This window comes from Babylonia areolata, chromosome 3 (genome assembly GCF_041734735.1).
Source record: "Babylonia areolata isolate BAREFJ2019XMU chromosome 3, ASM4173473v1, whole genome shotgun sequence".
In the NCBI taxonomy this organism is placed as follows: domain Eukaryota; kingdom Metazoa; phylum Mollusca; class Gastropoda; order Neogastropoda; family Buccinidae; genus Babylonia; species Babylonia areolata.
This window is the reverse complement of record NC_134878.1, coordinates 46,047,752-46,060,251: the sequence shown is the minus strand read 5'-3', so window position 1 is coordinate 46,060,251 and position 12,500 is coordinate 46,047,752. Positions and strand designations below refer to the sequence as shown.

General features: G+C 42.9%; 1 protein-coding gene across 1 annotated transcript in view; it reads left to right on the top strand.

Annotated features, from left to right (window-relative positions):
* The window catches only part of LOC143280340 (otoferlin-like), a 213,282-nt gene that overhangs the window by 178,282 nt on the left and 22,500 nt on the right, over positions 1-12,500 (top strand). The window contains exons 3-6 of the mRNA XM_076584975.1: positions 562-650; positions 3,148-3,247; positions 6,435-6,590; positions 10,143-10,297. Of these exons, the coding sequence (XP_076441090.1) occupies positions 562-650; positions 3,148-3,247; positions 6,435-6,590; positions 10,143-10,297 (500 nt within the window). The remainder of the gene's footprint in view (positions 1-561; positions 651-3,147; positions 3,248-6,434; positions 6,591-10,142; positions 10,298-12,500) is intronic.

The window sequence follows — 12,500 nt, the reverse complement described above, 5'->3', positions numbered from 1 at the left end:
TTAAACATTACTGGAAGAGGTTAGAAGTGCGCGTGAGTTTCAGATTCATATTTAAAATGACAGATCGCTCAGAAGGATATAAAGAATTGCAGATGTGCAAGTCATGAGCGCGTGCATGAAAGTATAAATGTTTGCAGGCGTTAATGTGTATGGATATGAGAGTATGTATGCGCGCGCATGTGTAAGAGTTTAAATTAAAAAAAATAATTATGAAATATGTCAAACAGGTGAATCCACCCTTTTCACGAAATTTGAGATTGGGAATCCTGTTACTGTCAGAATGCCATGGAGATTTTGAATCATGTAACTGTCAGAATGCTCTGTGGATTTTGAATCCTGTTACTGTCAGAATGCTCTGTGGGTTTTGAATCCTTTTACTGTCAGAATGCTCTGTGGATTTTGAGTCCTGTTACTGTCAGAATGCTGTGTGGATTTTGAGTCACTTTACTGTCAGAATGCCCTGGGGATTTTAGATGTTGTTACTGTCAGAATGCCTTGAAAGAACCGCGTTTTCCCAGGGAAAGAAACATGCATAGTTCTGTGTTGCTGTTTGGTTTCCAGACGTTCGAATGGCCGGTGGCAAGACCGGTGGAAGCAGAGGAGATCATCGACATCCAGATCTACAACTACAACAAATACCTCAGCAACAAGTGCGTGTATACGTAGATAAGGGTTGTGGGTGGTTGTGTGTGTGTGTGTGTGTGTGTGTGTGTGTGTGTGTGTGTGTGTGTGTGTGTGTGTGTGTGTGTGTGTGTGTGTGTGTGTGTGCCTGCCTCTGTGTATGTGTGTGTGCCTCTGTGCGCGTGCGTGTGTGTGGGTGTGTGCGTGTCAGTGTATATCCGTGTGAGTCTGTGTGCGTGTACGTGTATAGTTGTAAATGTTTATATTCATTCGAGTTCTTTTCTTTCTCCCGATCACTGTCATTGTTCCTCGAATCAAAAGTAAGCAATGAACAAATTCACACTTACTTTGGTGCTTTCCGCATGAACTGAGTATGTAAGTGATGTACAAATCGATAACAACCAATCAACGCTCTCGACATCGCTTCATGCATGGTCCCCGCCATGGGGTCTAAACGGGTTTGGGTTTCTACTAACCACAACCAGTCTCGCTTGTTCCGATGGTTGCTGCTGGTTTAAAAAAAAAGAAAAACGATCATGAGAATAATGAGAATAACAGTAAAAAGAAATGCATGCTCACGGGCTGTTACTAATCGATGCCAGCTCTGTCGATGGTCACTCAGACGTGAAGGCACACATATAGGCATGCTCGTGGAAGGGGGGTTGGGGTGGGCGAGAGGGTGTCTGGCAGTGAATGTGTCGACAGTGGCTGAAGGGGACTGGTTGTGATGGTGGTGGTGGTAGGAGGACACAATCATCAGCTCCTTTACGCATGAGCGATGGTGCCTGTGGCTATTATCTTTGTGAGTGTGTGTGTGTGTGTGTGTGTGTGTGTGTGTGTGTGTGTGTGTGTGTGTGTAATAGAGGGTGTGTGTGTATGGGTGTCTTTGTGTGCATGTGTCTGTGTGCGTGTGTGTGTGCAAGGGGGCTTGGGGGGGATGTGCGTATGTATGGGTGCCTGTGTGCGTGTGTGAATGCGTGAGAGTTTGATCAACAGTACAGGGGTGTGAATGAACTAGGCTCTCTATTAATTCTGTGCTCGTGGGGTTGAAGAGGGAGGGGGTAACTCATGAATCACTTTATTGATTAAACAAATACGTTGTGCCTGGTTCCAAATTTATGTTATATACCAGTGTAAATGGGTGCGCTGTGCTCTGGCAATGCATGCAGTATAAGGAGTGTATGGTGTTTGTTTGGAGTGCATGAGTAAATGAGGAGATAGGTATGTCTGTTTGTTGTTTAATGGACTGCAACACAAGGCCCACACCGTAATGAATGATCAGCTTGAAAGGGTGAGGGAAACAACAAGAAGTTTAAAGGGGATAGGGGAGGAATTTTCAAAGTATACTGGGGGAAGGGTACGAGGGTAAAAACATCGAGGGAGGGACAGCAGTGCGATGCTATCTTTGTCTATCTGTCCGTCTGTCTGTCTGTCTGTCTGTCTCGCACACACACTCTGTCTATCTGTCTGTCTGTCTGTCTATCTGTCTCTCTCCCTCTCTCTCTCCCTCTTTCTCTCTCGGTATCTCTTTCTTTCCGATTCCCTATCTCTCTGTCTCTCCCACCTCCTCTCTCTGTCTCTGTCTCTCTCTCTGTCTCGGTCTTTTGCTGTATTAATCTCTGCCATAGTGTGTGTGTTCGCGTGCGCACGTGTGCGTTTGAGTACGGGGTGTGGGAGGGCGTGTGGTTGGGTGTGGTTATGTGTGGTTGTGTGTGCGTGCATGCGCGTTGCGTTTCTTTATGAAAACACGCGTACATTGTAGTGTGTCATGTGTGATGATTACAGAAATGTCAGTGTGTGTTTGTGTGTGTGTAGCCGCCCCCCACCCCCATGTGGGAGGGCGTGCGTGTGTGTGTTTGTGTGTGTGTGTGTGTGTGTGCATGCGCGTTGTATTTGCTAATGTATACACGCTCGCATTGTAATGCGTCATGTCTGTCCATGTGTCTGATTATTTGGAGGAAGCTGGTAGAATGGTCAAGACGCATATCTACCAGTACAGTCAGTGTCCCTGGGGGATTTGGTTCGAATCCCAGTCTCTCCTTTTCTCTCTCGTTTAACTGGAAAGTCAAACTGCGCACCCATTCTTCGGATGAGACGATAAACCGAGCTTCCTTGTGTAGCGTGCACATGGAGCAACGTCAACGAATGTGGAAGAAACCCTATCTAACAGGTACAGAAACACACACGCACACACACGCGCGCACACACACACACACACACACACACACACACATACACACACATATATATATATGTGTGTATATATAGCTCTGTGTGTGTGCGTGTGTGTGTGTGTGTGTGTGTGTGTGTGTGTGTGTGTGTGTGTGTGTGTGTGTGTGTGTGTTTTCACCCAATGCCTGACAAAGCGCGTTGGGTTATTCTGCTGGTCAGCAGATGTGGTGTAGCGTGTATGGATACACCGAACGAAGTGAGCCTCCTTGAAAAAGTGAAACGGCCACTGACAGTGTGGTGATGATGGTTATGGTGTTGGTGATGGTGATGGTGTTGATGGTGATGGTGTTGCAGGTTGGTGGGGACATTCCGAATGATCCTTCAACAGCTAGTGGAGGTGGGAAACCTGAAGATCTCGGACTGCCTGCTGGACGCCAACAATGTGGTGATGCAGGTGAGAAGGTCATGGGAGGTGAGGGTGGGGGCTAGGGGTGTGTGTGGTGGGTGTTTCCTCTTGTGCCTTCCGTGTGCCCAGCCACCCCCTTCCAATTTTAACCACCACGAAGACATCCGACTATAGTATACATTTCTAGTGCCCATCAGTCGCCCTTTTTTTCGTCTTTCTTTTCCTGCCACCCTTTTATTTCCTGATTTTTTAGTTACAGGCATATACATTTGCTTGCTTGCTTGCTTACTTACTTACTTTTTTTCTGTATTTTTCATTATCTGTATATATCTGTATTTATTAAGCGTGTTGGGTTATGCTGCTGGTCAGGCATCTGTTTAGCAGATGTGGTGTAGCGTGTATGGATATGTCCGAACGCAGTGACGCCCCCTTGAGCTACTGATACTGTATTCATTTATCTATACATTCTTCTATTTATTCATTTATTTATCTGTTCGTTTGTCTGTTCATTCATTTATCCGCTAATTCAATGATGTGTCCATTATGCACCTTTTTTCTCCCCTCAAGGCCTGACTAAGCGCGTTGGGTTACGCTGCTGGTCAGGCATCTGCTTAGCAGATGTGGTTGTAGCGTATATGGATTTGACCAAACGCAGTGACGCCTCCTTGAGAAACTGAACTGAACAGAACTGAACTTTCTGTCATTCTGTCTTTCAGTTAGTCTTTTTTCACTTGTTTCTTTCCTCTTTGTCTGTTCTTTATCTTTTTTGTTGTTGTTGTTTGTTTGTTTGTTTTTGTTACCTTGCTTTCTCTATTTCTTTCTTTAATTTCGTTCTTTCTTTCCCTTTCTTTTATATATATATATATATATATATATATATATGTGTGTGTGTGTGTGTGTGTGTGTGTGTGTGTGTGTGTGTGTGTGTGTGTTAGATATTCATTTACCTCTTCTTTTTTTCTCAAGGCCCGACTAAGCGCGTAGGGTTACGCTGCTGGTCAGGCATATGCTTGCTTGACAGATGTGGTGTAGCGCATATGGATTTGTCCGAGCGCAGTGACGCCTCCTTGAGCTACTGATACTGATGCTCTTTCTTTCTATCAGTCTGTCTTTTTCCTGTCTTTCTTCCGTATTTTCTCCATTAGTTCTTTCTTTCTATCAGTCTGTCTTTCTCCTTATTTTCCCATTCTATTCTATTCTAGTTCTTTCTTTCTATCAATCTGTCTTTCTCCTTATCTTTCTTCCTTATTTTTCCCATTGGTTCTTTCTTTCTATCAATCTGTCTTTTTTCCTTATCTTTCTTCCTTATTTTTCCCATTGGTTCTTTCTTTCTATCAGTCTGTCTTTCTCCTTATCTTTCTTCCTTATTTTTTCCATTAGTTCTTTCTTTCTATCAGTCTGTCTTTTTTCCTTATCTTTCTTCCTTATTTTTCCCATTGGTTCTTTCTTTCTATCAGTCTGTCTTTTTTCCTTATCTTTCTTCCTTATTTTTCCCATTGGTTCTTTCTTTCTATCAGTCTGTCTTTTTCCTTATCTTTCTTCCTTATTTTTTCCATTCTTTCTTTCTATCAGTCTGTCTTTTTTCCTTATCTTTCTTCCTTATTTTTCCCATTAGTTCCTTCTTTCTATCTGCCACAGCAGCAGTGGGATTTTCAATAGAAAGGCGATCACTTTGATGAAAAGCTATCCCAGGTAGCCAACCTGTCAGCACAGGGTGTCTACTCTTTCATCCATCATTCCTTCGTTCCGTCCGTCCACCCATCCATCCATCCATCCACCCATCCGTCCGTCCATCCATCCATCCATCCATCCATCCGCCCGTCCATCCATCCATCCATACGTCCTTCCATCCACACATCCACCCATCCATCCGTCCATCCATCCGTCCATCCATCCATCCATCCATCCGTCCGTCCGTCCATCCGTCCGTCCATCCATCCATCCATCTATCCACACGTCCGTCCATCCACCCATCCATCCGTCCATCCATCCATCCGTCCGTCCGTCCGTCCATCCATCCATCCATCCACCCATCCATCCATCCGTCCATTCATCCATCCATCCATCCGTCTACCCATCTATCCATCTATCCATCTGTCCGTCCATCCATCTATCCATCCATCCGACCGTCCGTTCATCCACCCATCCATCATCCGTCCATCCTGCCGTCCATACATCCATCCATCCACCAATCCATCCACCCACCCATCCAAACAGCAATCCTTGCAGTCTACCACCACCAATTACCCATTCTTCCTTCCCACCCGGCCAGCTTATATTACAACCATCCATCCATCTCTCCATCAGTCTGCCCTTCTTTATGACGTCATATCCCGTCCGTCCGGAGAGCCAAAGTCCCTGGGAGTGACCTTCAAGCTTGGAACCAGGAAGAAAGCACAGCACATAGATTAGTTTCAACCAATACTGGTTTGATGGGGGAAGTTACTGCTTGGCTTCAGGGAGATCAGAGTTGCTTCCGCTGTTTGATGTTTAGTGGCTGTGAAGTAAAACTAAATTGAACAAAGGCGATAGGTGCGTAGGCGACAGAGAGGGGGATAGAGGGGGGCGGAGATAGGGAGAGGGAGAGAGGGATGGAGAGAGAGAGAGGGAGAGAGGAGGGAGAGAGAGAGAGAGAGAGAGTGTGTGTGTGTGTGTGCGTGCGTGATCAGTGTATGTTTTTGTGAGTGTGTGTGTGTGTTTAAGCGAGTAATACATATATAGAGAGAAAAATACACACATTATCAGAGCGATAACGCTTTTCTGATGACCAGTCATGTTTTTTGTATGTTTGGTTTATGAATTGCAAAACGATGGTGGTGTTACGCAGACGATAGCCTTCAATTCAATTCCCGATAACCAGTGATTATTTTTCATAAGCTTGTTTATCTCTTCTTCTTCTTCTTCTTCTTTCGTGGGCCGCAACTCCCACGTTCACTCGTATGTACACGAGTGGGCTTTTACGTGTATGACCGTTTTTACAGCGCCATGTATGCAGCCATACTCCGTTTTCCGGGGTATAAGCTTGTTTATGAATTCGTAAAAGATTTGGTGTTGACTTGGGATATATATATATATATATATATATATTCATCCTCTTCGTCACAGATAGATAGATAGATGGATATCCAAGCAAGTCAGATCATATGTCTTCTTTCTATCATGAATCAGAATACACTATGCTTAATATGATTCTTATATTATGTCATTAAACATCCATTTAACATGTACAAAGTAGACGAATGAGTTACAAAATGAGCCGATGGTGTTGCTGTTTCAGACGAAGGTGACATTCGAGCTGACATACAACGCCCCCGATGGCTCCGTGGGATCATGGCAGACTGGGGGCTTTGAGAAGCTGGCCAGCGATGAGTACAGACGGCCATTGTCCGAGGTAAAAAAAAAAAAAAAAAAAAGCAACAATCACACACACGCACTCATTCACGCACGCACGCACGAACACACACACACACACACGCGCGCGCGCACACACACACGCACACACACACACACACACACACACACACACACACACGCACACACGCACACATGTACGCGTGCACGCACACACACAACACATACGCACACACACACAACACATACGCACACACACCAAAAATGCAACAATCACACACACGCACTCACGCACGCACGCACGCACACACGCACACGCACGCACGCATGCATGCACGAACACACACACACACACACACGCACGCACGCACACATGTACGCGTGCACGCACACACACAACACATACGCACACACACAACACATACGCACACACAAATACAAACACAAACACGCTCCACCTCCCCCTCATCCCCCGACACACACACACCCACGCACTGAAATACAACCACACAGAGATATTTCATGTCAACAATGAACAGGGCAAGTTGAAAAGAAAAGCAAATCTTTGCATTAAAAAACAAAACAAAACAAAAAACCCCACACAATGCCCAAAAGAAGTAAACTGATTAATTTAAGAAGTAATAGATGAGTTAAAAATCGATGAATAGACGATTAAATTGTTAAATACATATCAGAAAAAGATAAACTAATCAATTAAAAGAGTGCGATTTGGATGTAAATAAATTAAATGCGTTATTAAGGAGAGCGAAAAATCAAACAGAAAAAGAAAAAAGAACGAAAGAAAGGAAAGATAAATCAATTTACAAGGTGTTTTTGCGCTCGCTAATGTATGTGTGTGTGTGTGTGTGTGTGCGCGCGCGTGTGTGTGCGTGTACGTGCGTGCGTGCGTGTGTGCGTTTGTGTATCATCACGTGGAGTGATGGCCTAGAGGAAACGCGTCCGTCTAGGAAGCGAGAGAATCTGAGCGCTTCTGGTTCGAATCATGGCTCAGCCGTCGATATTTTTCTCCCCCTCCACTAGACTTTGAGTGGTGGTCTGGACGCTAGTCATTCTGATGAGACGATAAACCGAGGTCCCGTGTGCAGCATGCACTTAGCGCACGTTGCAAAAAGGGTTATTCCTGGCAAATTTTATAGAAAAATCCACTTTTAGGAAAAACAAATAAAACTGCACGCAGGAAAAAATACCAAAATGGTGGCGCTGTAGTGTAGCGACGCGCTCTCCCTGGGGAGAACAGCTCGAATTTCACACAGAGAAATCTGTTGTGATAAAAAAAGAAATACAAATACAAATACAAAATCCAAAATATAAATCTTATCGACTGCGTAATGCGGTTTTGGAAACGTTCGTTCATTTTATTTGTTTTGTTATGTTGTTGGCTTTTTAAAATGTTCTGGTGTTGTGTGTTGTTTTATTTTTTTGACGATACCAGTTCCATCATTCTTCCCCAGTAATTTCATTGCTCTATGTTTTTTGAAGCATTCTTAAAAAAAAAAAAAAAAATCTCAAGGGAGGTTATGGATTGCCTGTGGCCTTGTTCGGCGTGTATGTTATGGGTGTTACCTGAACAACAAGAACAAATACAACAACTGCAACAACAATAACAGCAAGAAAAAAACTAACCATATTCTGAAGGCATTGTTCAAATCACGGACAACAAAACCGTGTTAGAGACTTCAAGAAAGAAAGGAAAACAAAATACAACAACAACAACAACAACAATAAACCCAACCAAACCAAGCAGCAAGAACAACAAAACATACACACACCAAAAAAAAACCAAAAAAGAGAAGAAACAAAACGGGTAGGAACGGAAAAGGGGATGGTTGGGGGGTGGGGGGGGGGCGAGGATGGGGGGGTCAGAGAAACAGACGTACAGACAGGGAACATTCCCGGAGTGGAGGGAGGGAGATTGAGAGGGAGGGAGTGACATATAGAAAGGGAGATAATCACATACAGAGAGAGGGGCTGGGGGAGGTGTGTTTGAGAGATGGAGCCTGTTGCGCTGGTTTTTTCAACAGTCACCGTATTTCACTTCAAACTAAATCACGCGTTGTTTCTCGTGCTTCACACGTAATGACAAGTGTTTCTGACCGGGTGAAATATTGCACTATGACAGATCTGAAATGGATCTTTTGGAGTAGAATGATGTGCTGGGCAAAAAAAAAAAAATTAATTAACAAATTGATATGGATCATGTTTCTCTTCGTGGAAAGACTTCTCCAGAAAATCACGAATTATTGAGTCTCTTCTTACAAATGGATCATGTTTCTCTTCGTGGAAAGACTTCTCCAGAAAATCACTAATTATTGAGTCTCTTTTTACAGAGTGATTTTTTAACCTAATTTTAGATGGGTCGTGTTCGTGCTGAAAAATAACAGATGAGAAAACTAACAAACATAACAACAAACCTCGTTTATGAAAATGAAAATTTTTTTTCTAAAATCAGTATTGTTCTTGTGACAGTAGAACACTTCTGTGCACAAAAAAAGAAAAGAAAAAAAAAAGCTTTTAAGATTCATCCGTGTTTGTCCGAGGGAACCTTGTCTTTTTGTATAGAAAATATTTTATGGATATAGCACCTGTGCTAAAAAAACAACAAAAAACCCCCAAAACCTCTGTTGTAAGTTGTTGGGTTTTTTTTTAATTTCCTGAAACGAGCATGGTCCTTATGGGGGGAAAAGCGACAGCTGAGACAATCCTCTTCGTTTTATTGTCCACTCGATAAATGTTGATTTAAACAGGCATGTATTCACCCATTTCAACATGCGGAAAGAAAAATGAAAAAGAAAAGTATCAGTATCAGTAGCTCAAGGAGGCGTCACTGCGTTCGGACAAATCCATATACACTACACCACATCTGCGAAGCAGATGCCTGACCAGCAGCGTAACCCAACGCGCTTAGTCAGGCCTTGAGAAAAAATATGAAATAAAATGAAAAAAAAAAAATAAATAAATAAATAAATAAATAAAATAATTGAAAATAAATTTTAAAAAACAAAAAGCAAAACAAAAAAAAAACAACAACAAAAAATTAATTTAAAAAAAGGTAAAAAGAAATAAGTAAATAAATAAATAATAGATAAAAAAAAAATACTACTACTAATAATAATATTTATAAGGCGCAAAAACGTGATGAAGTCAACTATAAGCGTACAAAAATAAAAATAAATAAAGAAATAAAAAAAGAAAAAAAGACAACAATGATGATAAATAAGCAAATAAATGTAAAAAAACGAATGAAAGAAAAAGAAAAGAAAAGAAAAGCAGATATGTTCTTCGGTAGTTTTAACTTCAGATAAAGTGGCTGGGAGCATTCCTGTGAAATATATTAACTATCACAACAACAAAGTATTATTTGGAACCGAAATATTTAAAAACCATACTCGAGGGTAATGGGTGTGGGATAGTAACAGAGAGTGAGAAAGCCATCGAGCGAGAGAATTAATGAATGAATGAATCTATATTTTCCAACGGTGAAGACATTAGCACTTTGGCCGACTTACACATCTGCCGTTGTTCTAAGAGACACACAAACATATACGCATATGTGTATATGTTTGGCCTGCAGGAGGAGAGGAACCAGCTGAACCTGGAGCGCAGTATCGGGGGTGACGGGGAGACGGAGGGCTCACTGGCCACCAGCCCCTCCCGCTCCGTCAAGGGGTCCACCCTCAGCCTGGCCTCCCGCACCTCCACCAAGTCCTCCTCCAAGTCCCCCAAACCGTCAGTGTTGTAGCCGGCTGCTCCGTCTGTGTGTCTGTTGGTCTGTGTGTGTGTTTGTGTCAGTATTGTAACCGGTTGTTGGCTGTGTTGGTCTGTATGTGTCTGTGTCAGTATTGTCACTGGTTGTTGGCTGTGTTGGTCTGTGTGTGTCTGTCTCAGTACTGTAACTGGTTTTTGGCTGTGTTGGTCTCTATGTGTCAGTACTGTAACTGGTTGTTGGCTGTGTTGGTCTGTGTGTGTCTGTGTCAGTATTGTAACCGGTTGTTGGCTGTGTTGGTCTGTATGTGTCTGTGTCAGTATTGTCACTGTTGTTGGCTGTGTTGGTCTGTGTGTGTCTGTGTCAGTATTGTCACTGGTTGTTGGCTGTGTTGGTCTGTGTGTGTCTGTGTCAGTATTGTAACTGGTTGTTGGCTGTGTTGGTCTTTGTGTGTGTCTGTGTCAGTATTGTAACCGGTTGTTGGCTGTGTTGGTCTGTGTGTGTCTGTGTCAGTATTATAACTGGTTGCTGGCTGTGTTGATCTGTATGTTTGAGTCAGTATTATAACTAGTTGCTGGCTCTGTTGGTCTGTATGCGTCAGTGTCAGTATTGTAACTGGTTGCTGTTTGGTCTGTATGTGTCTGTGTCAGTATTATAACTGGTTGCTGTTTGGTCTGCATGTGTCTGTGTCAGTATTGTCACTAGTTGCTGGCTCTGTTGGTCTGTATGCGTCAGTGTCAGTATTGTAACTGGTTGCTGTTTGGTCTGTATGTGTCTGTGTCAGTATTATAACTGGTTGCTGGCTCTGTTGGTCTGTATGTGTCTGTGTCAGTATTGTAACTGGTTATTGGGCCTGTGTGTCTGATGGTTTGTTTGTTTATGTGCCCGTGTTGTAACTGGCTGTTGGGTCTGTCTGTCTGTTAGTCTGTATGTCGCAGTATTGTTACTGCTTGCTGGCTCTGTCTCTTGGTCTGTATGTGTCTGTGTCAGTATTTTAACTGGTTACAGGGTCTCTGTGTTGTTTGTTCTGTGTGTGTCTCTGAGGTGTCTTTGAAGTGTCGACCTGTACTAGTCACACAGGTGCAGTGTCTATTTGATGTTTCTGTGAATTTCTGTGTGTGTGTGTGTGTGTGTGCATGACTTAGTATTGTCACACACGCACAAAGTTTGTTTGATGTGCCTGTAATGTGTCAGTATTATAACTGCTTTAACTGCTTGCTGGCTTTATCTGTTGGTCTGAATGTGTCTCTGTTTTGATGTGTATGTGAAGTTCTGTGAGCGTCTGCGACCTGTTGTTGTAGTTGCACACGCACAGTCTCTGTTTTTTTTCTGTATTGGAATTTCTGTGTGCTTGTGTGACTTATTATACAAGAGCGTCTGTTTGCAGTGTCTGTGAATATATGTGTGCGTGTCTGATTTATTGTCGTCACACACGCACGGTGTCTGTTTTTATGTGTGTGGTTTTCTGCGTGTGTGCGTGACTTGTTGTAGTCACATGCGCGGAAACACAGAGTCCCCCCCTCAAACCATCAGCGGCTTCCGGATGTTCTTCATGACCAGTGCCTGTCTGCTCGTCTGTATAATGTCTGTCGTCCCGTGTGTGTGTGTGTGTGTGTGTGTGTGTGTGTGTGTGTGTGTGTGAAGTCAAGTCGAGATTTTATTTCATGATGGTAAATTGAATGAGCAACAATTGCCATCAATGAAAAATAAGAAAAAAAATATAGGAGAGAGAGAGAGAGGAGGGGGAGGGGGGGCGGAGAGAAAAGAAACAAACAGATGGAAAGCAACAACAACAAAATGCATATATATATACAAGAATATTGTGATAAAGAAATACACAATTACATTTCTATTTCACACACACACACACACACACACACACACACACACACACACACACACACACACACACACACACACACACACACACACACACACACACACACACACACACACACACACATACACGCACAAACACAAAAACACACACAAACACACACACACACACACACACACACACACACACACACAAATGCTCGGACACAATTTCACCATGCCTGTCCCACCCACATGCACATATTCCCTCATATTACTAGTACAAAACCCTTGCCAACACAAACATATACAAAACATTTCACAGTTAATGAAAGGAGTAATAGACTAACAGATCAAGACTTGTATTACTATTATTTTTTTCAATGGGGTGTTTCTTCAGATTTTTTTAAA